The sequence below is a fragment of the Solanum tuberosum genome, unplaced genomic scaffold, assembly GCF_000226075.1.
Source record: "Solanum tuberosum cultivar DM 1-3 516 R44 unplaced genomic scaffold, SolTub_3.0 scf00406, whole genome shotgun sequence".
Classification (NCBI taxonomy): Eukaryota; Viridiplantae; Streptophyta; class Magnoliopsida; order Solanales; family Solanaceae; genus Solanum; species Solanum tuberosum.
In genome coordinates this window covers 104,903-130,566 of record NW_006239327.1, presented here as the reverse complement: position 1 = coordinate 130,566, position 25,664 = coordinate 104,903, and the positions used below count along the sequence as shown (strand labels likewise).

At 33.5% G+C, this 25,664-nt stretch overlaps 2 protein-coding genes across 9 annotated transcripts; one reads left to right on the top strand and one right to left on the bottom strand.

Annotated features, from left to right (window-relative positions):
- Positions 1-840: 840 nt before the first annotated feature.
- On the top strand, positions 841-9,670 carry LOC102600995 (lecithin-cholesterol acyltransferase-like 4). Its single transcript, XM_006362527.2, has 11 exons — positions 841-1,379; positions 1,560-1,651; positions 2,598-2,716; positions 3,059-3,194; positions 3,317-3,368; positions 6,500-6,600; positions 7,159-7,341; positions 7,580-7,737; positions 7,877-7,931; positions 8,047-8,100; positions 9,060-9,670. The coding sequence occupies exons 1-11, from the start codon at positions 1,139-1,141 to the stop codon at positions 9,474-9,476; spliced, it is 1,608 nt and encodes a 535-aa protein (XP_006362589.1). The 5' UTR covers positions 841-1,138; the 3' UTR covers positions 9,477-9,670.
- A 432-nt stretch (positions 9,671-10,102) lies between these two features.
- On the bottom strand, positions 10,103-19,106 carry LOC102599770 (uncharacterized). Of its 8 annotated transcripts, none has more exons than XM_015303058.1 (7): positions 18,849-19,106; positions 18,351-18,410; positions 17,697-18,240; positions 17,167-17,310; positions 12,005-12,245; positions 11,392-11,892; positions 10,103-10,920 (listed from the first exon to the last, which is right to left on the bottom strand). In XM_015303058.1, exons 3-7 carry the CDS (start codon positions 18,168-18,170, stop codon positions 10,514-10,516), a joined length of 1,767 nt encoding a protein of 588 aa, XP_015158544.1. In that variant the 5' UTR covers positions 18,171-18,240; positions 18,351-18,410; positions 18,849-19,106; the 3' UTR covers positions 10,103-10,513. The 8 variants fall into 8 exon arrangements, with proteins under 8 accessions (XP_015158544.1, XP_015158545.1, XP_006362584.1 ...); XM_015303059.1 differs by having other exon boundaries at positions 17,697-18,187; XM_006362522.2 differs by having other exon boundaries at positions 18,854-19,106.
- Positions 19,107-25,664: the final 6,558 nt, after the last annotated feature.

The following is a 25,664-nucleotide window of genomic DNA, read 5'->3' as shown; positions in this document are numbered from 1 at the left end:
ATATATATATCTATATATTTAATTTTCTAATATAAATACAGAATTTACGAAAAAGTTAAAAAATTTATCCGAATCTACGAACCCCTACCTAGCTCTGCTGGTAGAAGTGGTGCTACAAGTATGGTCGGAGAAACTGGCCAACTAGTTTTCTAAGTTTTAACTTCTTGAATTTTGATTGTAAATCTTATGAAAATAAACTTGGTATAGAACTTATGCTTTTGTTCTGATCGATCTCCTTGACTTTAGATTTAGTTTTATATTTTTATTCTTAATCAATCATCTCAATTCTTAGTTATTTTATAAGGTATTAATATTTATTTTTGAACAAGATATACAATTCATGTGTATGGTTCATGTGGTTTGTCACTTTACTTCTAAGTGACTTACAATGATTTATTTGTATGTAAAATCTTAATAATTAAATCGATAACGATCAATATTTTAGTGATACTATAACAATTTATCAGGTATACAAATTAATAACCAAAAAATCAAATTGAATTTAGTTAAGCAAATGACTATTCAACAAATTAATTAGTACTCCCTCTCTGTCCCAATTTGTATAACTCACTTATTTTAGTCAATTTAAAAAAGAATAACATATTTCTATATTTAGTAGTAACAATTTAACTTTAAAATGTTCATTTTATCTTTAATGAAATGATTTATAGTCACACAAAAATTTATGATTTATTTTAGACCATAAATTTTAAAAGTCTTTCTTTTTTAAATTTCGTAACAAAGTAAATTAGCTCATATAAGTTGAGACGGAATCAATATTTTTCACATACTAAAATGAAACCATTTTCTATTTTATTTCGCTAACATATTTTCTGAACCATGCGATTTTTTAATATTGTGATGCCTTTATCTACTTTGAGGGTAAAATAGTAATTCGCTATGAAACGTACAATAAAAATTGTGATTAGACTTCAGATTCTATGTTCACTTTCCGTCAACTCCACGGCTCTTCTCCGCCATCGATCTCCGCCTTCCTCCGCCTTCCCTTTCCTTATCCAGAAAAAAACCCTAAAGTTCACCCTATTTCTCATTCAATTTCATTGAATTAAACTCTAAATTTACCGTTTGTTTCACTTTTTTCTTCAATTTCTGAAATCTGCAATTTGACGTTTGGGGAATGGCGATGTTAATAGAGGAGCTGATTAAGTCAATAGAGATGTGGCTGAAGCTGATCAAGAAGCCTCAGGAGTATATTGATCCGAACCTTGATCCAGTTCTGTTAGTTCCGGGCGTCGCCGGGTCGATTCTCAACGCTGTTGATAAGAAAACGGGTCGGACCGAACGGGTTTGGGTCCGAATACTTGGTGCCGATCATGAGTTTTGTGATAAGTTATGGTGTCGCTTTGACCCTTCTACTGGTAAGTTAAATTTAGGATTTTTCACTAGCTATTTTGTAGTTATTGATAATTTCTGCTGTTGTGCTCTTAAAGGCTGTATGATAATAGATTATAGGGAAAGAAGAAGCTGGTTTTAGGTGTTAAATATTGTATTTTGATGTTATTTATCTTATTTTTTCCCTTTTGGGTGTTATGAAACAGGTAAAACTACCAATTTAGACCCTGACACTAGCATTGAGGTCCCGGAAGACAGATATGGACTACATGCTATTGATAATTTGGATCCCGACATGGTTAGCTGCCTTGTACTAACTATGCGTAGTCATTGTGTTGAAATTGTAGAAGGTTATTTATTGAGTCATTAATGATTGTCAATTCGGGAACCTACGTATATAATCGTACTGGAGCAGTGCTGAGATTTGTGCCAATGATAAATCAAAATAACCATTGTGTCACAAACTAAACAATACTAGAGATTAGGGTTTTACGTACTGAATCAGTGTTAAGAGGGATAGAAATTGGAATTTACCAAAGAGAGGGAAGCGCTCAATCGTGTTTGAGCATTTCATTGTCCGTGTAACATTATTTTGAACAATGGAGTATTCTTGTAGACTTGTACATGTATTTCAAGGTAATACTTTATGCATTGGATTGGTCAGGTGTAGTAGATCTAGATCTTCAACTTGCTTTTCAGCTAAGAGATTCCCAGTAAGTTCTTTCTCATTAGAGACTCAGCAAGGACAATTAAGTTTCTTTCACCTGCTAATGATGAACTATTTGAAGGGAATAAGTGGACACATTACGGTTTTTAGAAATGCACACAGTAAACAGCATAGATAATTCATTGAACAAATCAGTCTGAGTTCTTTCTTTAGTTTTATTGAAAAGAGAAGTTATTACAAAGAGGAGTCATTTTATAAAGTTCCTTACCATTAAGGGTGACACGAGGTAGAATGCAGTAAGTTTAAAATCCTTCTGATGTATAGGGGAAATAAATGGTCAGGGGGGCTGCAATGGATTAGGGGGCAGGACGAAAGTGCTATAATGCTAGAACCTTCGAGTACAAGAGAGAATGAAGGGTTCATTCTCAAAAGGAGAGAATGAAGGGTTTGTGTCTGGAAACAAATTGATTTTTTTCATAATGATTCAGTTGTATGTGCTAAAATATTAAAGTCAATATAATAATGACTTTTTTATGAAATCAGAAATTTGATTTCTTGACCTCGTCCTCTTTTGCAGATTGTGGGGTCTGATTGTGTGTATTATTACCATGATATGATAGTTGAGATGCTCAGCTGGGGTTACCAAGAAGGAAAAACCCTATTTGGGTTTGGCTATGATTTCCGGCAGAGCAACAGGTAGCTGCTGGTCATTTAATAGATATTGAACATGATTTCCAGTAAATGTTTTCCCTGTTAACGATCAGCATTTGAGTATCACTAATTTTATGTGTTTCTTAATCCTCCTTGAAGAATTGAAATAGAGATGTCTTTTACAGATTTAATCCTTTTCTTAACAATATATAACCACATACTCTCAATGTGGTGTTTCTCCATTATCATAGCTTAATATTGTTTACTATCTAAATTTAGTGGGTGACTCACTCAGACATTGCTATTACATACTCATATTTTGTGTTGAAGACGTTTGCCATGTGTTAATGCTGAAAATTTTGCTTTATCCATTTTTTTTCCCTCCAGGCTTCAGGAAACAATGGAGTGTTTTGCTCAAAAGCTAGAATCCATACATACTGCATCAGGAGGCAAAAAGATAAACATCATAAGTCATTCTATGGGTGGTCTTCTGGTTAAATGTTTCATGGCTCTCCACAGTGATGTAAAGCCTCCTCTCCCTTTCTTTTTGTATTTCTGCCCTGCTACTTCACTTCCTAACCACTCTTCTTGGCCCTAAAAATATTTATTTTAGTTTTAATCTTTTAATGAATGTTGTATTTGCAGATCTTTGAAAAATATGTGAAGAATTGGATTGCAATAGCTGCACCATTCCAAGGTAAGCAACTCTTTGTCATTTCAAGTAAGCTGCATGGTATCCTAATGATGTCTCCACATGTTTTTTAGTTTAGGCAAGGTATATATTCCTGATTAACTTTTCTAAGATTTCTTTGGAAGTGTTAAACTTCATCTATCTATTCATATACATGTTATCATGTTACATATACACTTGGTTTGGGCTTGAGACTTCCATGGTGGAGGTCTCAAGTTCGACACCCCTTGCCAACGAAAGCAAGGAGTTTGCCTTATGGGTCGATCGTGTCGCACCAGGCTTGCCTAGTGTGGGTTACCTCTCTTGTGTGGTTTGTGAGCTATTGCATAGGAGTGGGGACTTTACCTTGTGCACATCCAAATGATAGCGGCTGCGGGTTTCTCTCGTCATAAAAAAAAAAAAACTTCAAATCTCTGTAAATGTAGTATTATTTCTCTCTGGACCCCCCGTCACTCTTTTACTTTTTAGGAGGTGGAGGGACTAACAAAATAGATGTATTACTAATGAAGTAGTATTCACTGCAGTGTTGAGCTTAGGAAATGTAGCATGCTAGTTCCTCATTACACTGTTTAAATTATGCCGAAGAGCTTAAAAAAATTGATCCATTTTTTATATCTCAACACATCTATATCAACAACTTTTTCTTCGGTCCTTTTTTCTCTTTTTCTCTTTGAAGAAAAGTAAGAACTTCTCGTCAATTCTGCTCTGCACTTGTAGTCCATCCAGCAGCATAAAGACCCTTGATAGTTAATATCATGAACAATTTAACCCAGGCATTTCAGAAGCTAGTCCATAACTGGCAGGACAGTACCAAATAAAATAAGACATGTCTGTGGTTCTCTTATCTCCTTAGTTCACAAAAAGAATCTACTGCAAATCTGAAGCCTCTTATCCTCAAATTTGACTAAGACATGAATCATGCCCAGCATCCAGTAAAAACAAGCTACCTTCTATGGCCCTTTAGGTCTCCAAATAATTTTCCAAAGCTATTGTGGGGAGTTGCAGAATTCAGTAGCTAGACTTTTGTAACATGACTTCACATACAAGTTTTCACTTCTATAAGAAGCCCAAAGCAATGAGCTGGCACCATCTGTAGCTGAAATTTGAATACACCTGTTTTCTTCTGAAGTATAACAAATATCCGTTCTCTGATCTACACTGAACCATCATTGCCTTATTGTTAAATGGAAAATGTATAGAAGAACTTCGCTTTTAGAGGTGTGAGATCTAGCCACAAGTATTTCCTAAGCTTACTTTTCTTTCATCCCTAGCTTAGGTTTTGCCTTTTAAAGCAAATAGGCCACAGTTTTGCTGTCTGCTTCCTGACTCCTACCTGTGGGAGATTATTGTTTAGTATTAAATTTGATACATCTTTTTGTAATGTTGAAAAAGGAAATGTTATGTTCTACTCCCTCCATCCCATATTAGTTGTCCACCTTACTATAAAGAGTTGTCCCAAATTAACCCTTCGGGGTGGCCCAGTGGTTTGAGCTTGGGACTTCCATGTTGGAGGTCTCAAGTTCGAAACCCCTTGCCAGCGAAAGCAAGGGGTTTGCCTTCTGGGTTGAGCTCGTCGCACCAGGCTTGCCTAGTGCGGGATACCTCTCCTATGTGGTTTGCGAGCTATTGCATAGGAGCGGGGGTTTTACCCTGTGCGCACCCAAAGGGTAGCGGCTGCAGGTTTCCCTTGTCATCAAAAAAATAAAGAGTTGTCCCAAATTACTCGTCAATTCACAAAATTAAGATATAATTAATTGAATTTTTTCCATTTTATCTTTACAATTTATTCTTTTTTGGAAGTGTAAACAAGTTTGTAAAGTTCCAAAAAGATTTCTTAAGGGGTAAATTAGTAAAACTACCCTTCTCATTATTTGTTAAGGGGAAAGTTGACAACTAACATGGGAAGGAATGAGTATTTTTTTAATTTCAATTTCTAGGTTAGTTTTTCTTTTTGAAAATAGATCTTAATTTTAACTTACAAAAAATCAAGTTTAAATTTTATGTAAATCTATATGCCTAATTTCATGTATGAATTATCTTTTGGCATGGTTGTGTAACTGTGTATAGAATGAGAAGAAGACTTGTCGACATTGATTAGCAAAGAACGATGATGTAACGACATAAAAGTAATCATATTTGTCAGTATTACTTATCAAAAAGAAAAGGTAATTATATTTACCTATTGAGGCCAAACGCCATACTGTCTAGTAAACCGGTATACAATAATCTATAAGTTCAATCTTTGAAGGCTCAGCCATTGAAATAGTTTTTGATAAATAGGTGAGATTGGTAAATGATACTCAAGTAATGACTTATCTTAAATCCTATCTGCTTAATGTAGCTTAATCTTCTAGTAAGTTTATATATCATCCTTGTTGAGTATGGTATTCTAACATGTAATAAGGCCTTAGGCTATCACAGGAAAGATATTAGTAAGACAACAGTACTTTAGAGCTCGAACGCATACCTATAGGCTTAATTTTGATCATAATCGAAATAAACCCAAAAGAAAATTGAAGAAAAGGATATTGTATGTAACAGATCTTGCTTTTGATATTTAAACATTTGGAGGCGAGCAGTCTAATAGACTTAATTTTGTTTTCCATGAACGTCTATGAACAGTTGGAGGCAAACAGTCTAATAGACTTAATTTTGTTCTCCAGGAATATCTAGACAGTATTGTACTGAAAGCACAGATTGTACGGTACTATGATTTCAGATTGAGCTTAAATATCTAATTTTGATCTGCCTCGAAATGTTTCTACTGCTTCTTTACTTTTAGCCTTACTCACCCTTTAGAATGGTAGCGTTTCAGGATATTGATTGTAGGAGAATCTGCATTTTGTATAACTATGATGTTATCAATTTGGTGTGGAACCTTGGATCTGCAAGGGATAATATCCAATCTTTTAGGCTATAGTTTTGGAATTAATATCAGTGATTTTGTTTCTTAAATTCATGCATTCCAAATTATTGCAACTTTATTCCTCTGTCTCCTTGTTTCGTCCTTTTCTCTGACAGTAAGCTAAGATCAATTAGTGGTGCTGGCATGGTTTATGGTGTTCTTTTGTGTCTTACGGTTTTTAATTTGATATTCTGATTGATGTGATTCGTCTATGTGGTTGATCACGTTACAGGTGCTCCTGGATATATTACCTCTTCATTATTGAACGGAACGTCATTTGTGCATGGGTGGGAAGAGAGGTTTTTCATATCCAAGTGGAGTATGCATCAGCTGGTTTGTGTTTCAACTCCACTTGAATTGCACTATGATCTTTTCTCCCTTTTCTCTCTTCCCTCCATCCATTTGCGTACTTTGTTATCTAGATTTCTTGCACTGTTTTGTTAGACAGTGCTTAGTTCTGACTTCTGTGTCATGTGTGCATAGTCAGTTTTTCTTCTTTGTTTCTGCCATCTTGTTGAAATTTGTGTCTAGATTTTTATATATGTTGGTCAATGTAAAACAGTAATTAATGATAGGCGGTGGCACGGTTTTGCATATTTTATGAGGCTCTATGTTTCTTAATTTGATTAACCCACAATGCTACTCATACATTCATAGGGGTGGTCTTGTTGATAATATGTTCTCCATTCTGATTATTAGGTGTGCCATTTGTCTTTTTCTTGGATAGTTTCTTTGATATCTATTTATTGGTTAGACTTCAGTTGCATATTAAAGCATCCATTATTGGGAATTTGTCTAGCAATATGGACAAGAGGCTAGTTCGTTTGTAATTTTGTTAGCAAAAACTACTTTCTTTGATAGATCAATTACATCTGATATTTGGTCTTGCAGTTGATCGAGTGTCCGTCAATATATGAATTAATGGGGTGCCCTGATTTCCACTGGGAGCATGCACCACTTTTAGAAATTTGGAAGGAAAAATCTAACAGTAATGGAGAGTCCTCCGTTGTACTCGAGTCTTACTCTCCACTGGAAGCTGTATCAGTGTATGAGTTAGCTCTTTCAAACAACAAGGTGAGCTGGCCATGGAATAGAATGTCAAACAATTTATACTGAAAAGCTGGTTTTCATGAGGTTTCCTCATTGCAGGGCTTCTAGATAGTCATAGACTTATCATTGAAGTAAAATGCATTTCCTTTTTCCCCTCTCTTGAGCTGTCTGTATATTGACCTTGAACCACACATTATTGTTGTTGTTTCATCTCTTTGGAAGTTGAACGGCAACTATAAAATTCATTTATCAATCTTTGCAGGTTACTTATAATGGAGAAAAAATTTCTTTGCCATTCAATCTGGAACTCTTGAAATGGGCTAATAAGACCCGAGAGATTTTGTGCCATGCAAAGGTTCCTGATAAAGTTAAGTTCTACAACATCTATGGGACCAATTATGAGACGCCTCATAGTGTATGGTACTATTTCTTTCTTAAATATTTGGATCTCAATTTTTTATTTGTCTGAATATGGATGTGAATAATGAATATGTATGTTTATATACTGTTTATAGTTCTAATTCATGAGAATCTGGTCACTGAATTGGCCTCTTTGCAGTTATGGAAGTCAGAATGCACCAATTTCTGATCTTCAACAATTACCATTTGTCCAGGTAACATTGTTTTATTTGACTTTGGACTGGTCTGACTGAATTATGTATTTTAATTTTTTCCTTTTGTCTTTTCCCACTGGTCTCTCTAACTAGCATTTTTTATGCATATTCACAGTCTAACTACATATCGGTTGATGGAGATGGTACAGTTCCAACTGAATCTGCGAAGGTATATGCTCTACATTTTGCCTCATGTGATCGTGATATGAATCTTTTTTTTAATTACATTTCTAGAGAGATCTTTAATAATACTTTAGATCATCTTGTATGTTCTCTTTTGCTTGCCAACTTGGAACCAATGTATCATAGAATGTGGTATGTGTTGGTTTTAAGTTAAAAGGCGTCACACTTCCTTTCTTGAACTAGTGTTATATATTCTGCTTGGGATGTAGTAGGGGGAGAATGGAAGGAAGGAAAGCCTAAAGCACATATTTGGTTATAGCAGATTCATTTGCTTAGGTCCTTTCATTTATTCTTAACATGTTGTGTTTAGGGTTAATTTGCAGTATAAACATTTCTTATCTTTATCATTCTTGCCTCTCTAAATTTCTCTTACTGTTAAAGATGTTAATTTGCACGAGATCTTGGCTTTATTTATATGCCAAGTTACATCTTTAAAGTTGAGCATCTTTAGATCTGTCTTGTGTTGTTTTCTCTTGTATCTTTTCATTTCCTGCTTTTAGATGTTGGAATCTCACCAACGTTCACTTTGAATAAGTGCTCTGTTGAAACCCAAGTACCTTCAGGGACCAGGGTTTGGTTCGCTTTTAATTCCTGGTAATGTAAAAAAAAAACGTAGATAGTGAGGTGTTTACCAAGAAGATGTGGATTCTTGGTTATTTCTTTGGTGCCTCAGAAGCTTGAGCCAGTGCTGTTTAAGGGCTGCCAGCACAATGTTCCTGTGAAAAGGAGAAAAAGATGAAAGTAATTAAAAAAAAAAAATATTTAAATTTGAAACTGTGGCCACCATTGGATTTTTCTGCTAACCTACCCTGCACAGTAATGTAAGAAGTGATTGTTTTTTCTCTGCTTCTATAACTACCTGATCCTGACAAATGTTAAAGTTATATGGTTTGATGTGCTATCCTTCTCAAGAAATATGGTTCAATGTGCTATACTTTCTGGCAGGCTGATGAGCTTAAAGCAGAAGCTAGGGTTGGAGTCCCTGGAGATCACAGAGGAATCATCTGTGACCGCCATGTGTTTAGAGTGATCAAACACTGGTTAAGAGCAGATCATGATCCTTATTACAATCCAACCAACGATTATGTTATCCTACCCACTTCATTTGACATCGAAAGGCACCGCGAGAAAGGCTTGGATGTAACTTCTCTTAGAGAGGAGTGGGAAATTGTTTCAGAAAGCCAGGATGGCAAAGAGAATGCAGATAGTGGAAAGACAAAGGTGGGTTCTATATCTGTCTCTCATGTTGGAGATGACAATACTACATGGGAAGAAGCCCATGCGACTGTTATTGTCCACCCTAAAAGTGAAGGTAAGCAACATGTAGAGTTGAATGCCATGTCTGTCTCTGCAAGGGCTTGAAACTTATTTTACCATATGGTCAAAGGGGCTTTATTGTTTTATATCCATCCGTCTATTCTTCCTGATTTCTTCTGTATATACAAACTAGTCGTGTTCCTGAACAGAACCATGTATGTATGTATATATATGTGCATATTAACATTATCAAGTATGTGATGTGGATGGATCAAATAAGAAACTTGATTTCTTGTTCATCACTTGTTACTTTAAATGCCAATGTCAAATGTGAAACCACAACATGTGTTGATGATGCTAATCTTAAAAAAATCAACAATGGAGGAGTTCTAAACTATCTGAAAATGAAAGAGAAGTTAGTGAACGAATGAGTATCGAGAATAAGCCAGGTGATACGCATATGGCTGTAAGGCGTGAAACGGAGTCTTTAAAGGTAAAATTATGAAGACAACTAAAGACTTCTTTGCAACTCAGTGAAAAAGTTGCAAAGATTCTAAAATAGTTTTGATCAATTAAACAAATGTTGTTACACCAATCAAAAAGTGATTGGTATTTTGAATTTGGAAAAGTTTTGATAAAAACATATATTTATTTTTATTAAAAGGAACAACTACCTCCCTCATTTATGTAGAAGCTGAGGTTCATATACAGTTTCTGCTAAACACATGCAGTTACTCAAAATATTGTTTTTGTATTACATACTTCCTTGGAAAGTTGCACATTCTCTGATCTTCTTGAGTTAAAGACATGGATACAAAATGACAGTTCTGGGGCTTCCTCCACTTCATAAATTTTGTATGACAGCTTCACAGAAATGATACAACAAATAGATACACTTCTCTTCTAAACACATTTCTTACATATTGTACAACTTAATATCTAACCTCTATATGTAGCTTCATGAATTAAAAGTGAAAGAATAATAATAATAATAATAATACTCATACTGGTGGGGGGCTTAAATAATACTACAAGTCCTCCCAGCTCAGTGCATGACTGAGCCTCCCAAAGACAAATGAAGCAAATTAAATGAGGCAATTCACTCTTTTTTTTTTTTTTTTTTGCCAAACGGAGACGACTCATCATTGTTTCCTTCTCTTTGGTTCGCGCTGCTCCCCTAGCTGCAAAGAAACATACATCTCATCATCTGATCCTCCCATCACAGAGAGTCTTTTTAATTCCCCATTTCCATGTTGAATCCCAGAGACACTTGGGATAAACTGATGCTCAACGCAGGGAGTTGCTTTATTTCCATCCTGAATGTGGAAGTGTTTATGCTCGAGTGGTGGAACTATCCCTTCGTCAGATTCATCATCAATGGGATCTTGTCGGACATTTAAATTGATTGGCTCAAAGTTTTCTTCAGCTTTCAATTGAATCCGCTCTGCTGGTGACGACCCTCCAACAGCAGAACCAGTACCCGCAGCTGATGCAATAATTTGATCTTGCAATGCAACTGATTTAGAGGAAGTGAATACAGAAGTAGGGACTACAGAGATGAAATAATAAATGATAGAGATCAAGAAAATTTGAAGGCAAAAATTAGAAATCAAAGCTTTTATTAGACTGAATACTAAGTTTTTGGAGTTATATCTACAATTTTTATGTTCCATCACATTTCACAAATATTTCCTCAAAGACCAAACTGTTATAACTGGCACAATAAACCAATATAGTCTTTAGTATAGTTTATCTATCCTTCCATACTGGGGACACCTTTTATAGAGCTAATAATCCTATACTAACCAAGCCATTTATAATTTAAGCTTGTATTTTAACAACATGACCATGCAAAAAGTAACAACATACTTGGTGAGTCCTTCCCCTCCCAGAACCACACTCCATGTATAACCCTTTTCGTGGCAGGGGAAGGGGTTGCACTTCATGTCATATCATGTCAATTTTTAAAATGGAAGTACTGATACCGACTAAGAAGCATTAGATGCTGAGAGATACCAACCTTGGAGACTCTCGTTGGATGTAATGAGATCAAGTTCAAGAAGATCAAGGAGACGCCCCAAGTCAACCCCACTAGTCCAATTCTCAGGAGGTTGGCCAACTCTCAATTTTAAACGACCTCGATTGGCAGTTCCCCCCCAAATTATTCCTATAGGTCGTGGCTTCTCCCCCTCTGGGCTAGTCAAGAGAATGAGGCTACCACTGTCACCTTCAAGATCAAATGTCTGTTGGTTCTCACCAACAACTAGAAAATCTGTAAAGAAACAAATTCCTTTTTCATCATTATACTCCAGGGCATAGGCCATAATGTTCCCAGTCGTAAGACCAGAGCTCCTTCCAACTTTCACCACTTGCCTACCAATGACGCTACCAACAGGAGACTGTAAGTCTATTTTATTGACATCACCTATGTCTCCTATTCCTTTCACAGACGTCGTTACATTCAACATGTTGAAATCTTCGGCAAATGGAATAAATGCTCCATCAGCTCGAACAAATGTTTCTGCAAGATTACAACATCACAACCAGAATACATGGGTGTCTGGATCCAATTCGAAACACTACTGTTGTTCAATCGGGCAAAAGTATGATACAACAAACACCATTTACATTACCTGGGTTTGTACCAGCAAATATGCCATACCAAAGATCATCTGTTATGAAGGATGTAGCCCTCTCCACAGCACCTAAATACACCCCAGGCCCCAGGCTAGGTGGCAGAGGATGAAACATTTTCTGGCTTGGATAATCCAAGTCAACTGCTACATGACGATTGGTAAGGAAACCAACCTGCCTGATTCCTGTCCGACTTTTAACAATCGCACCCAAGGTTCCATATGTTTCCTGACTAGCAACCTAGGACATATGAAAGACAAAAAGGTTACTTCAGAATAAAATGTTATGTGAAGCCAAATCAATTAAGACAATAAATCTGCAGGATCAAGAAAAGTAATTACTTTTATCTCAACATGGGCTTGGTGTCAACATTCTTAAAAGAGGAATTTTTTTCCTTAACAATGGATTACCTTTTAAACATCATAACTAACTTCAGAAGTTACTTTCGTCCTACTGTTAAGCTTATAAAATCTCCAATCAATAAAAGTACCTCGTTTACCAATTTCTCTTCAATTACTTGCAATTTATCTCTAGGTAATAAATTTTAGGTCCATCCTACACAGGGAAAAAATGGGACAAAGAAAGTATAAAATCTAGTGTTGCAATGCAGAGTGTGATAGAAGAAAAGGTGTATTTAGTATGTTTGGGTAATCTTGAAGTTAAAAGTTACTCCATGAAAGCATAATGGAGAAAATTGCAAACATCAAATATTTTAAAATCAGATCAATCACTTTCACGGTAGGCTCACTTCAAATCCACTTTTTGTATCTACATCACAAAATTGACTAGGATTATATATACAAGGAAAAGAGGACTAGAAATGCATAAATGGCATACTTAGGTAAGGCTAGAAAAGCAATCCATCTTTAGATAAATCAACCGGTAAACCATTTAACCACTGTTTACAATAAAATGTCACATTCTAAATATTAAGAACTTTTCTTTTCATGACCGTGGGGTCCGGGCCAACTTTCGCGCACCTCGACTAATTCCACGGGATACAAAAATTACGAACTTCTTAGGATCAACAACACTTCACATATATTATATCTTTTTATTATCATGTCCAACACTAAAATATAGAAGCAGATAGAAATCCTTCATTCGAATCCTGCTGCCACCAAAAAGAAAATAGTTTACGTGATAGGTCCAAGAAAAAGAAATATGTTAGCATGTGAAGGGACATGTTCTATAGAAATAAGTGAATTAAAAAAGCACCCTCCTTTAATATTTCAAACTTTCAAATGAGGTTTTAACACAATTCACCATATGACCCAACAAATACTTTATCAATGTTCCATCAGTTTCCCTAAAAGAACAAAAAAGAAAAGAATATATATCTACCACCTCAAAAAGAAACGAATATGTGTCTAAATGGCTGAATTGTACTCTCTCCATCACATTTTATGTGAAGGTGTTTGACTGGGTATGACAAAAAGACTTTTGACATGTAATCCAAAAATAACCCTTTTAAACGAGTGGTGATGAGAGTTACACATGGATTTTTTTTCCTTATAAAAGAATGAACTTTAATAATTGGTGGATCCCAACAAGTAATGTCATTAAGGGTAAAAAGAGGATGCTAAAATTAGATACTTTCAAAAAAGAGGACGTCATACTTTTAGGGACATACTACAAAGGAAAGTCACATAAAATGGGATAGAGCAACTAATAAAGATCAAATCCACAACGAGAGTATGCCAATCCATGAAAGTCTCTCTTGATAGCTAACAATCAGAATTCTAACTTCTAAGAGCAGTAACTCTGTGTCTCTTAAGAAACACAGAGTTAAAGTTAACATTATCTTTGGTGTGTTCTCTATCAATTGCATATTTGTGTGTTCGTGTCGCCCAACTTTTTATTTATTTCTGTGTTCCATCTCTATGATTATCTTGCTAGGATTTGTTATGAGTTCAGTTCCCTTCTCCAGTAAAACCCAGTAAGAGTAATATCCATCTTCGATCAGTACAGTAGAGAATTCGCCAATTCGGTGTGTTTCACCCGTCTTCAACCAGACTTTGACCTTGGCATGTTAAGATCAATATCCAAGTAGCCTCTGTAGCATCACCAATTTGTCAAAACATATTCAGACATCACTGATGGATTGGCAAACCCACCAGACTCACCACCAATACATTGTTTTTCTTCTCACAATGCAGCAACCAGCTTTAAATGACCATCGGTTAAGCATTAAATAGGCGTTACCTATCCACTGGTGACATATCCGTGACACACGATTAGCTAATGGCAGTTGAAATGTCGCACCAAACAAGTTGTGAGGAATTCCTTTCTCTTCTCCACTCCTCCACTATTCAGGCCGAACATCTTGTTTGTTGTGTAGCATTCTCCATTTCACATTAATTTGTTCTTGTTATTGCTCCCATATTTGTATGATTGTATCCCCTTTTCAAACTGTTTAGCACGGCTTTATTTAAGTTGAGGATCAATCGGAAATAGTCTCTCTATCTATATGAGGTAGGGGTAAGGTTTGTGTGCACTCTACCCTCCCACACCTCACTAATGAGATCACACTGGGTATGTTGTTGTTGTTGTTGCTCCTGTGCAGATCACATCTAGCATGGGGACAGCCTAGGTGCTATGTACAATTTCAAGATCTACACCTCTACTCATTTGAAAAGATTTAATTTGTTAAGTCTAGCCGGCATTATAGAAAGGAGGAGGAGATTCTTTCTAGAATAGATATGCGCCTTTATTTCTTGTTGAGTCAGGAACTTAAATAAAATAATACTTGATTCGACAAAGATATGACTCTTCTTAATGAAGATAGAAGGAATCTCAAAACATTTAGCCAATAACCAACTACACATGAATGTAAGGATTCATGAATTAGAAAATCCTCTATCTAGTACCAATATCATCCCTTGGATACAAGGTAACCACAACAATATTCTAATATGTTTTCAATAAAGATAAGAAAAGTACAAACAACAAACAAGAGGTGGGGAAACGGGGTTCTCTTGCTGACAGATATGGAAAACTCGAACAATACTTCCTCAAAGGTCGCACGTAGAATAAATAATATTTTCCTAGTATACATCTTACTGTTTCAATTTGATAAAACACATTTGGACAATCTCTTTATTATGTAAAATATATGTACATTGTCCACTAGGAAACCACTTTTTGCCTACTAATCCACTGGTGATGAAACTGTGCCACCTGAATAAAGGAGAGAGGACCTTGCAGAGGTGCTTGACGTTTCAAAAAGTTAAGGTGTCAGAGCAGTCTTAAGATGATGGGTACTGGATAGGCTATAGAGAAGAATCGAAATTAATGGTAGTTGGCAATTCTATATAGGTAGTGACTGAAGAAAGAGAGTAACAATCAGATAGTTTTGACTCAAAAAATCAACCTTTGGTGTTGCAGCGATTGGTACTCACAGTTCATGAAGGTTCTGGAAGATTCATATAGGAGGATAGAAAACTGATGCTTTTGTTATATGGGTAAATTAACGATACCAGATTGTTGATAAAAACTGTATACTCCGGTAATGTAGAGAGAAAAAAAATCCTGCAATTGATGCCCTTAATACGATATTTACAATTTCAGAGATGTGAGCTCACTTAAATTTCATTTACGGATTTCACCATTTTCAGAATAGATTAATCCCCTCCGTTAGTTTCTTCATGCTGATAAATACAGGATTTGTAATTACTTGGAGAAAAAAAATTGTTCTACAGCACTTCCCATGTGATAGAAAAGGATTCCATGATCCTGAAACTCTCTTATCGAGGATCAAAAATCCTAAGTTCATCCAAGATTAGCAAAAAGTTTCTTACAGCTAATGTCTTAATCAAACATGAGTTCAGTTTTTTAATAAAACAACTAATTATTTCTTTGAAGACCAATCATTTACATAGATCATGAAATTTATAAGTTCATTAATCTCTGCATAACAAACATCGAAATGAATAAAATTCACCACAATGAGATAAAGAACTACATAAAAAGAAAAAGCACCCTGACCAACAGGCAACAATGAATGGATGCATAAGGATAGACCATGAACATATCCTTTGGAAACTTATCCAAGATTGGGAATGGGATGAGATGTAGATCTTGTACAGAAAGATAACAACGTTGACATTGTAAAGGACCATGACAGGATGATGTGGAGAAAACTGTTGGTAGAATGTTTTCCAGGATATCGTATCACACAACAAGGTAGGAAGCTTTGTGGGAGTGTGTTTGAGGAATAAGGCTCCCAAAAGTAGCTTTCTTGGTAAGAGTGCCGCACGGTATACTCCAACAGCACACAACTTGAAGAGAATGGGCTGTCTAAAGTTGAATAGGTGTTGCATGTGCAAGAGGAACAGGGAGGACATGAATCATCTACTCCTTTGTTGTGAATTCGCAGTAGTGCTATAGAGTTCAGTGTATTCCTTGTGTTCTTACTTCTGACCAGAAACAGTGGAGAAGACCCCAGTGACATGTAGATTGAACAAAATAGGGAAATAGAACACCCTGAAGAAGCCAATCACCTTTTTCTCCATTGCAAGACCACACCACAGCCGTGGAATTCAATTTTTGCTTTACTTGGCATGTGTCAGACTATGCCTTTCTCTACTCAATAATATCTTATGTGCTGGGAGCCTGGGACCGAATCAGATCACATAAAAAAGGCCTCAAATTTTGGAATACTATATCCCAAGCTGTCTGGTTAGAAGGAAAAAACAGAATTTTTAAAGGCAAAAGGACAAACATTCTTAGCCTTAAGTTTAGAGCCATTATGTTGCTAGCTTTTTTTGGTGCAAACTAGCTTTGTACAGGATACATATGCCTTGTAAGATATGATTGGGGAATTGCACAACTTGTAACTATGTTTTGAAGCACTTGCGTAGTTCTGATTCACTTTTAATACAATACCTTATTACTATAAAAAAAATGATGAGGAAGTTCGCGCAACTAGCCTGCACATGCATTCTGTGGACGAGGGGAAAAGGAACAAATGAATATCTGATGGAATTGAGAAATAGACATAGAGGATTAAGAGTTTAATATTTCACTTTGGTGTAAAGGAAACGTTCCTACAGTAGTTGGACAGAATTTCTCGAAGCTCAGTGCTAAACACTTGTAATTTTTTTACACTATCTTGATGCATAGTAATGAAAGGACATTCTGATCAAGAAGAGGCAATTACCTGGGAACCAGAACCAATGCATGGATCACTTCCCCGTAAACCATCAACAAGTTCAGTATATAGCTGTTCCTTTGGAGTTGCTGCAGGTGCCCCAAAGTATGAGAACTCCACAACATCAACATCACACCAAACACCACCTGGTCCCTGCCCAATTACGAAAGATTCTCAAGCCCAATAGTATTGGCAGAACAGTTAGACTCCAGAAAAGTCAATGAACCAAAGCTGGCCCGGACACCACCGTTATCAAAAGAAACAAAAAGAAGTTAGTGAATCTACTGAACTTCAGTGCATGTTAATGTAATAGATCCTATACCGATTTAGACATGGGATTTTTTACCGTTTGGTGAAAGACTTTTATTACTTAACCGCGTTCCATGAAGAACAAGGACTGTTAGCAGAATAAACACAGAAGGGTAATGAAAAAAATTGATAATAAAGCCTTAATTCATTAGTGCCACCTAAGCAATAAAATCATTACATTAAAACTGTTTATACTAAATGCAAGTACAGGGGTTCCAACAAGATTAAACCTCAAGAAAAGCCGGTAGGCATTGGACAAGGTTGAGCCATTGCCTGTGAACTTTTCTGGCAACAAAGACAAGAATAGCTGGTATCTCTGTCAAAACACCTCGCCTGATACGAAATCCGATTGCTGTACCAAGACTAAAGCGGCGCAAGTTTTTGCTATGAAATGCTCTAATGGTCATAACTTCAAGCAATGTTGTAGCTTGCTGTCCCGTGGGACGTCCCCCCAGGGTTTCAGGTAAAACCCCCTTCTGAAGGTTACCAAAGTAATTGGCCCGGTCCTCAGCAGCATCCAAGCGGCAAGGCCATGAGAAGTAGGCAGCATTGCTCTCGGCGACCTGACAACCTGATGCAAAGGCTTGCAGTGGTGGTGGACTTGACAAAGGACGTTGGTTGAAATAATTTCTCTCCAAATCCAGGGCTGACTCCTCTGATTGCACAGATCCAGAGTGATTGAATCCTAAATCCAGTCTATCCATATTTTGAACTTTCCTGTCTGGTAATTCATTAAAACATCTGCTTAGCTGCAAAAGCTCCCCCTAATTCAACCTTGAAAGGAAATGTTCTATATGAAGTACTAGTTCCATTAATTCGAATAACCATAAAAAAAACACGAATAAAATAGCATTATAGTTTGACAACAACAGAATTAACCTTACCACATCCATACCGAGGCACCTTATAACATTGTACAAACCAAAGTAATCAATAAGCTGCACCTGGAATTTACATTAACATGAAGCAGCATTAGCAAGAACAAAAAAGAAAACTCAAAATATCCCAAAATCTACTGAAAGAAAACAACTTGTGCACTTCCATAGAAAGCAAAGATACAATCAGAAACCAACAAGCAACTTTGTAAGCAATAGGTCATATCATATATAGAAATAAATGCACCGTTTATTTTGTTCTCACCTCAGTATGTACCACCACAACTAAGCTAATAAATACAGAAAAACATATACATAAACAAAGAGAATATCTTACACACATGAAAGATAAAACAACTGAACTGTAAAAACTCTTTAGCACCAAGAGACAAGTCAATATAGAGCAGGAGAAGATCAAGTTAATTCAAGAATTGAATTAAGCAAACCCCATGTCAAGAAAACATATAAAGATTGAATCTTTACAATCAAATTCAAAAGAAACCTCACCCCACCTCACCTGTCAGCAACAATGAAGTCCCTGAAAAATCCCCAGAAAAAAGTGCCCTAAGAAAGACTTCAAGAACAAGGCCCCCCTCCACACTAATCCACCAAATTAATCCAACAAAATTTCTTCACTCAATTGAATAACCCCATTATTCTAAATCTGCAGTGGAATAACAATCCAATGCTCTAATTAATTTGGGAAAAATGTGCTTGAGCGCGCGTGCCTATCAGAGTCTCTCACTGTGTGTCAGAAAAGAAAAGGAAGAAAACAGGAAAAAGTCCAAAAACAAATAGAGATTATTTTGAGAAAATGAAAAAAAAAAAGGTATTTTAGCATAGATATACTGGTATTCGTGTTATGAGTATGAAAAAAAATCTTGTTAGAAGTATTATTTTGAGATATTCAAGTTATGAGTATGAAATTTTTTTTGTTAAAAGTATTATTCTGAGATTGAAATATAGTCAGACTTCAATATACTAGGTGAAAAATCAAAAAAGAAAAATATATTTTGTCTCTCAATTTATATTGCACAATCAAATTTCAAGAGTTAATAAAAAAATTGAATTTGTTAATTATTTTTAATTTATAAGTATTAGTAATTTTTATATAGTTTTAAATTGTATATAAAATTATTTCGAAAATTATAAAGCTTTTATATATACTTTTACAATTAAAATTTATAAATTTAAATCTCGTAATTTTGAGAGTATCATGTATATTGAAACAAATGACTAACTCTATAGTGATGCATAAAGGAACAAGGTATTTGTTAATGAGTTAAAGTAAAGGAAAATCTAGTAAAAAAGAAAAAAATTAATAAAGAAAACATAGGTTATTTTCACAAATTAAGTAAAAACATAGATTATCTAGAGTAAGTATTATTTTTCTTTTTGCTATTTTTAGCAAGTGTATCCAGTAAACTAAGTAGTATGTATTGATGCAAAAAGTACCATTTGTTAATGAGATTTTTAATTTTCCCCAAAACCCTTTTTTCTATTTTCTTCTTCACTTTTTGCAGTCACTCTCATTCTTGCTTTTCCTTTTCTTTCTACCCTTTTCCATAATTTTTGTTGCCACTCATCATTTGAATAATCACTAAACAACACTTTTCTTTTATAGTTAAAAGTCAATTTAGTGCATAAAATATCTCAAACTACTATTTATGGAAAATAAAATTGTATAGATAAAATATAAATAATATCCTCACACAATTATTATTTAATTTTAATTTATGAAGCATTGTTTGACCTGATATATATTTTTTTAAAATAAAAGGTTTTTAAAACTAGTAATTCAAAACACTCCTTAATTATTTGTTTGAGTGTAAAAAAAAGAATTTAAAGTGACAAAAGAAAATTATGTCACGTAATTTGTTTTAAAAGTAGAAATTAGTTTTATTGCTCAAAATAATAACGAGACAATAATTATTGTTGAAAGGCTACTATCCTCACAAAATAGCAGCAAATTAAATTAGGCAAGTTACATATTTAACCCATTGATAAAAAAATAATTACATTCACTACTTAAATGTATATTATTGTGTAAAGTGTGTATATTTTATATAAACTACACATTAGTATATATAAAAAAAAATGTTTTGACTACTATATTATTTTGATGAGTGAATATATTGGATAAAAGTTTCATTTAATAAATTACTATCAAAAGTTAAAATTTTATTCTTCTAGATTGGAAAATAATCCCATTCCTTCTAATAGTAGGTTAAACTTCTTTGTTTATGCATATAGTTTTGCTATTAGTGTTAGATTTTAAGTTAAAAAGGTATTTAATTTTCTAAAGTGTTGAAAGATTCATATCTCATGTCTCAAGTTCTTATGATAGGTTTTTTATATCGAAGTTTTCTTATATATTTTTTTTACCTCTTCCTCGAAGAGCTGCCAACCTTTTTATTTTTTTGGTGATTCGAACTCACAATCTTAAAATTAGAAGTAAGAGTTGCTTACTTACCATCCGAGCAATTTATTCTTGTCTGAAAGTTCTTCTTAAAGAATGATTACTAGTTTTATTACTATCAAAAGTTAAAATTATATTCTTCTTGACAAGAACGTAATGAAGTTATGATTTCTTGGATACCATTATATTTTAATTTTTTAATTTTTTTTTGTGGTATGAAATTAGGGCCCCATCCTTATTTGCTTCCCAAAAGTTGCACACTCACTCATCTAATAATTCAATTCCCTACTTATCAATAAGAGAGGAATGGTGTGGGGGTCTTGTTTAATTTTGTACTCTCCTTTTCCATTCTATCATCAAGAGAGAAAAAAAAAATACTCACTATATATTTTACTTATAAGTATATTGTAGTGTGATTCTTTTTTGCTTCTCATATTTAGTGACAAGATATATATGTATATCATTTAACATTGTAATTTTTTTGGTCTTTTCATGAAAAAGGGCAAAAATATCATGACATTTTGTTTGAGGATCCACAAGTGTGACACACTATCTCTCAAATTCAAATATTTATTTCACCATACCTATATTTTTTTTGTACTAGAGATAACATATAATAACAAAAACTAACAAACCATTTAAAATAATATATTAAACTGTTTGGTACATACATGAATAAATTGGTCATCTTATAATTGTATTCAAGAATTAACATTAAATCTTTGGGTTGGAAGAATAGAAGGAAAAGGAAAAGGAAATAAGAAAATAATATATTTTTGGTTATTCATCCCATGTCTATACTCATATTACTGTCCAACAAAATTTAAATTCATGTAATAAAAAATCTAGCATTAAGAATAAATGCTTCCTAACAAAAATATTTTATGTTAATACATGATTTCATGTCAATTGGTCACAACTAAAGATTGTGATAATAAAAATACCCGTCAAAATTATTTTATAGAATTAAGTCTATCCATAAAAAGTGTTAATTGGTCCATTAACTAGTCCTCCTCCTAAAACCCTATTTATGTCATATGTACATACCATTATAGGTGGAAAAGACAAGATTTTCTATTGTAGATAATAACGATTAGGGTTTATGACAAAATATCTTTGAGCAAATATAATATCTAAGTCTTGAAAATCAAGAAATTCTTTCGATTATCAATTAACTAAGTCATGGTTGCTGCAAATTCGCTTTCACTAAAGAGAAGTTCACAAATTCGACTTTACTAATGAGAAATTCGCAAGTCTTATATATAATATTTTTTTATTTAAATATTAAAATATCCTTCATACTTATCAGAGATTTTGAGTTGAAACTAATAACAAAGGCTATTTTACCCTTATATTATATATGTGCGACTTTAAATTAATTAAATTTCAAAATAAATATCAAACACGATTAAGTCTTAATTGGTGGATATACAAAAAGCACTTTATCTTTTTTCACCCTCTATTCTCTCTTAGTACACATGTCCATTAATATGCTACATCCATTATAACCCTTTACAAAGCCTATCTATCAATTGTTGCTAGTAGACCTACCTTTTTTGACAAAATATATTTTCAATTTCTAGAAGTTTTATACTCTTAGATGAACAGTTTATTAAAAATATTTATAGCATATTACTTAATTACATATTAAATCAAGACAGAATTAAAAAAATTTATTTTACTTCTATAATTAATACTGTCTTTGAAAGCTTACACAAATATTGAAGAGGCTAATTAAACAAAAGACAAAATAATAAAGTTGGTCAATTTATTAATAATTTGTTAATTATCGTATAAAATAAAAAAATATCTATCTAATATGAAACGGAGAGTGTATTAACTTAATAAAAATTCTCTCTCTAAATCACAGTTTCTCTCTCTAACTCCCTGTCAAGCAGCTGTCACTATCTTTTCATTATCTGATCATCTTTTATCACTTTCATATCTTTATGTATCTTTCAATTATCAAATCATTGATCACTCTCTATTCCTCCAAAATTATATTATACTCCTATAATAATAATAATAATACCCCCATAAAGTTTTTCAAATATTTTATTATTTTTTATATGGTTAAACTATGTATGGTTGCAACGTTCATCATCATGATATTACAACAGCGGCACAAGGAAATTATCAAAAGCAATGTTTCCCCGAATTGAATTTATTGATATCGGTTTTTGTATTTTTTACTATAATTAAAATAGCTACAAGCAATAATAAATATGTACATTAATAAAAAGTGTTAAAATTTTTATTGTCATTAGATTCACGCTATAAGCTTTAGTGACATTAATAAAGAGTACTAAAATATAATTGTGACTAGTAATTGCTTCTAAAAATATATTTGACGGCAATTACACTATTGCTGTTAATTAATTAACGCTAAAGATCACTTTAATATAGTATCTATAAGATAGCAGTGGTGGAGCTACAGTGTACTCATGTTGTCCAAGCGGACAAATTACATTGTATATACAAGTTAAATGATACGCAAAATAGTTAAATAACATAGTTTAGATACCCTTGAAACAAAGAGGTGTTGTAGCCTAATGGTTTCTGGCGCGCAAGGAAAGTTCAAGCTTTAGGGGGGGTCATGAGTTTGAATCTTGACTTATTTTTAAACATGATTATTAAAATAAAATTTTTAACTCCGCCACGCTAAAATAACGATAAAATCTATATTATACTCTATTCTTTTCACACCTCACTGGTTCAATTCCACGATTTTTTTTTGTTGTTGAATTAATTAGTTTGAATTTGTTATTATGCTATCTTTTTGGCTTTATTAATGTAAGTATTTTAATATTTAATACCACAAAAAGGGTCTGTCAATTTTTGATATGGTCGTCCAACTAAGGTAATCCAAGGACCGTATTATTTTACTTTATTATTTTTGTTTGTTTGTTTATCATTTGTCTCATTGTCTGCAAAAAAATAATTTTGAAAGTGATGACTTTTATATTAAAGATATGTATAGAAGTCGTCTTTCCTTTAATAAATCAATGATTAACGAAATGAAAGAAAATAAATTTATTACGATATGGCCTTTCTGACCACGCAACCTGGGGTCTCTTTTTACTACTTTTTTTTTAAAAAAAAAAATTGGGATATAAAAGTAAATAAAAGAAGGAATATATATTTAAATAATTTGAAGTTTCACTTTCACTTCGTTATTACACAATTTTCAATAGTTAGGACTTAGGTAGCTATATTTTTTTATTATTTTACTTGACTCATATATTAAAAATAAATATTTTATTTGATTTGTTAAATTTAGCAAATTAAGAAAATTTTATTATTTTTCTCATAGTAATCAAATTTAGAATTCTGAATTTAGAAAAATTACATCTCTAATCAAAGCTTTTTTTTATAAGGTGTGTCAGGTCAACAAGGATCAAGCAATATGAAACGGAGGGAGTAGAATTGAATTAAAGTTGCGCTCTTTTATCTACTGGATAATTGCTCTTAACATTAAATTTTGGATTGAAAATGTTCCTTAATTGGAAGAATTAATGATCAAAAACAAATATCAAAGTATCACATTTTTGTTAGTTTCCAACTTAAACTATGAGGTGTATGTTCACTTTTTCTATTTGAATTATCACCAAAAAAAATTATTGAAACACATCTCAACTAATTATTATTCTCTTTTCCTACCTGGAATATTACCACGATCATTCTGGTCGGAAAAAGAAACAACTAATTGTTGGTGTGTGTTTTAATAAATAACTAGTGATAGTTTAAGTATGAAAAGTGAACACATGATAGTTCAGTTAGGAAACTCACGAAAACGTTGCAGAGTGAACACCTGATAGTTCAAATATGAAAAGTGAACACCTCATCGCGTAGAAATGAATTGGTCTAGAGGATTTCTCCATAAATATATGATCTTACTATCGGATCGTTGAATTGAATTAAGAAAGAGCATCATAAGGTGTGTGAGTTGCAAATATTTTTGGAAAAATTGAACTTTGATGAGGATTTACTTTGTACATGATAGCAAAATCGAAACGGATTAATTCATGAGGATTAGAAGTAAGTAATTGGCTTTTGTTGATTGAAAATTGATGATGATCATGATGGTTAATGATGCTAAAAATTAGAGCTTTTAACCAAGTAGTACCTGATTTTGGCAAAGTTGCTAAGATTATGAAGTCATTAATATTCTCATTATTGGATTGTAATTGGAATTTATTTTTCACTGGAAACTAAAGGTAGAACCAATCTTGTTGGACACCAAAATCCTTTGTATTTGTGTACAAACGACCATCCCTTATGTGTTATTTTTGGATTTTGTATATGTAAAAATGAGAATCTCTTGTAAAAAGACCATAAAATTAAAAATAATTTTGTAATGAACTATACAAAATCGATCTCAGTCTTGATTGTTGGTCTTAGTTTTTAGTCCCTTAGAACTTTGTTTCTAATTTTATACTTTCTCCGTCTCTTTTTATATATCACATTTTTACTTTGCACTTGCATTAAGAAATGATGTAACTTTACCCTTGTACCCACCCTTATTTAATTTTTTTGGAATTCAAGTTTTCAATCAATGAATATGAATTAATTTATTTTGATTAATTAATTTAACCAATGAACATGAATCCTTTACTTAGCTTTTTAAAGTTGGTCAAATGTATATTTTCAAGGCTAATAACTCACAAGGGTAAAAAAGGAACAATATGATAATTTATGCATTGATTTTATAAAATGACAAGTATTATGAACCAACTATTTATAAAAGGGAAAAAAAGACAAATATACCCTCAAACTATCGTAAATGGTATGTAGATACCCTCCGTTATACTTTTGGGACATTGGTGCCCTGGCCGTCCAAAAACTAGAGCATATATACCCTTTATAATAACGGACATACACGTGTCACAATCCTATCCATCGAC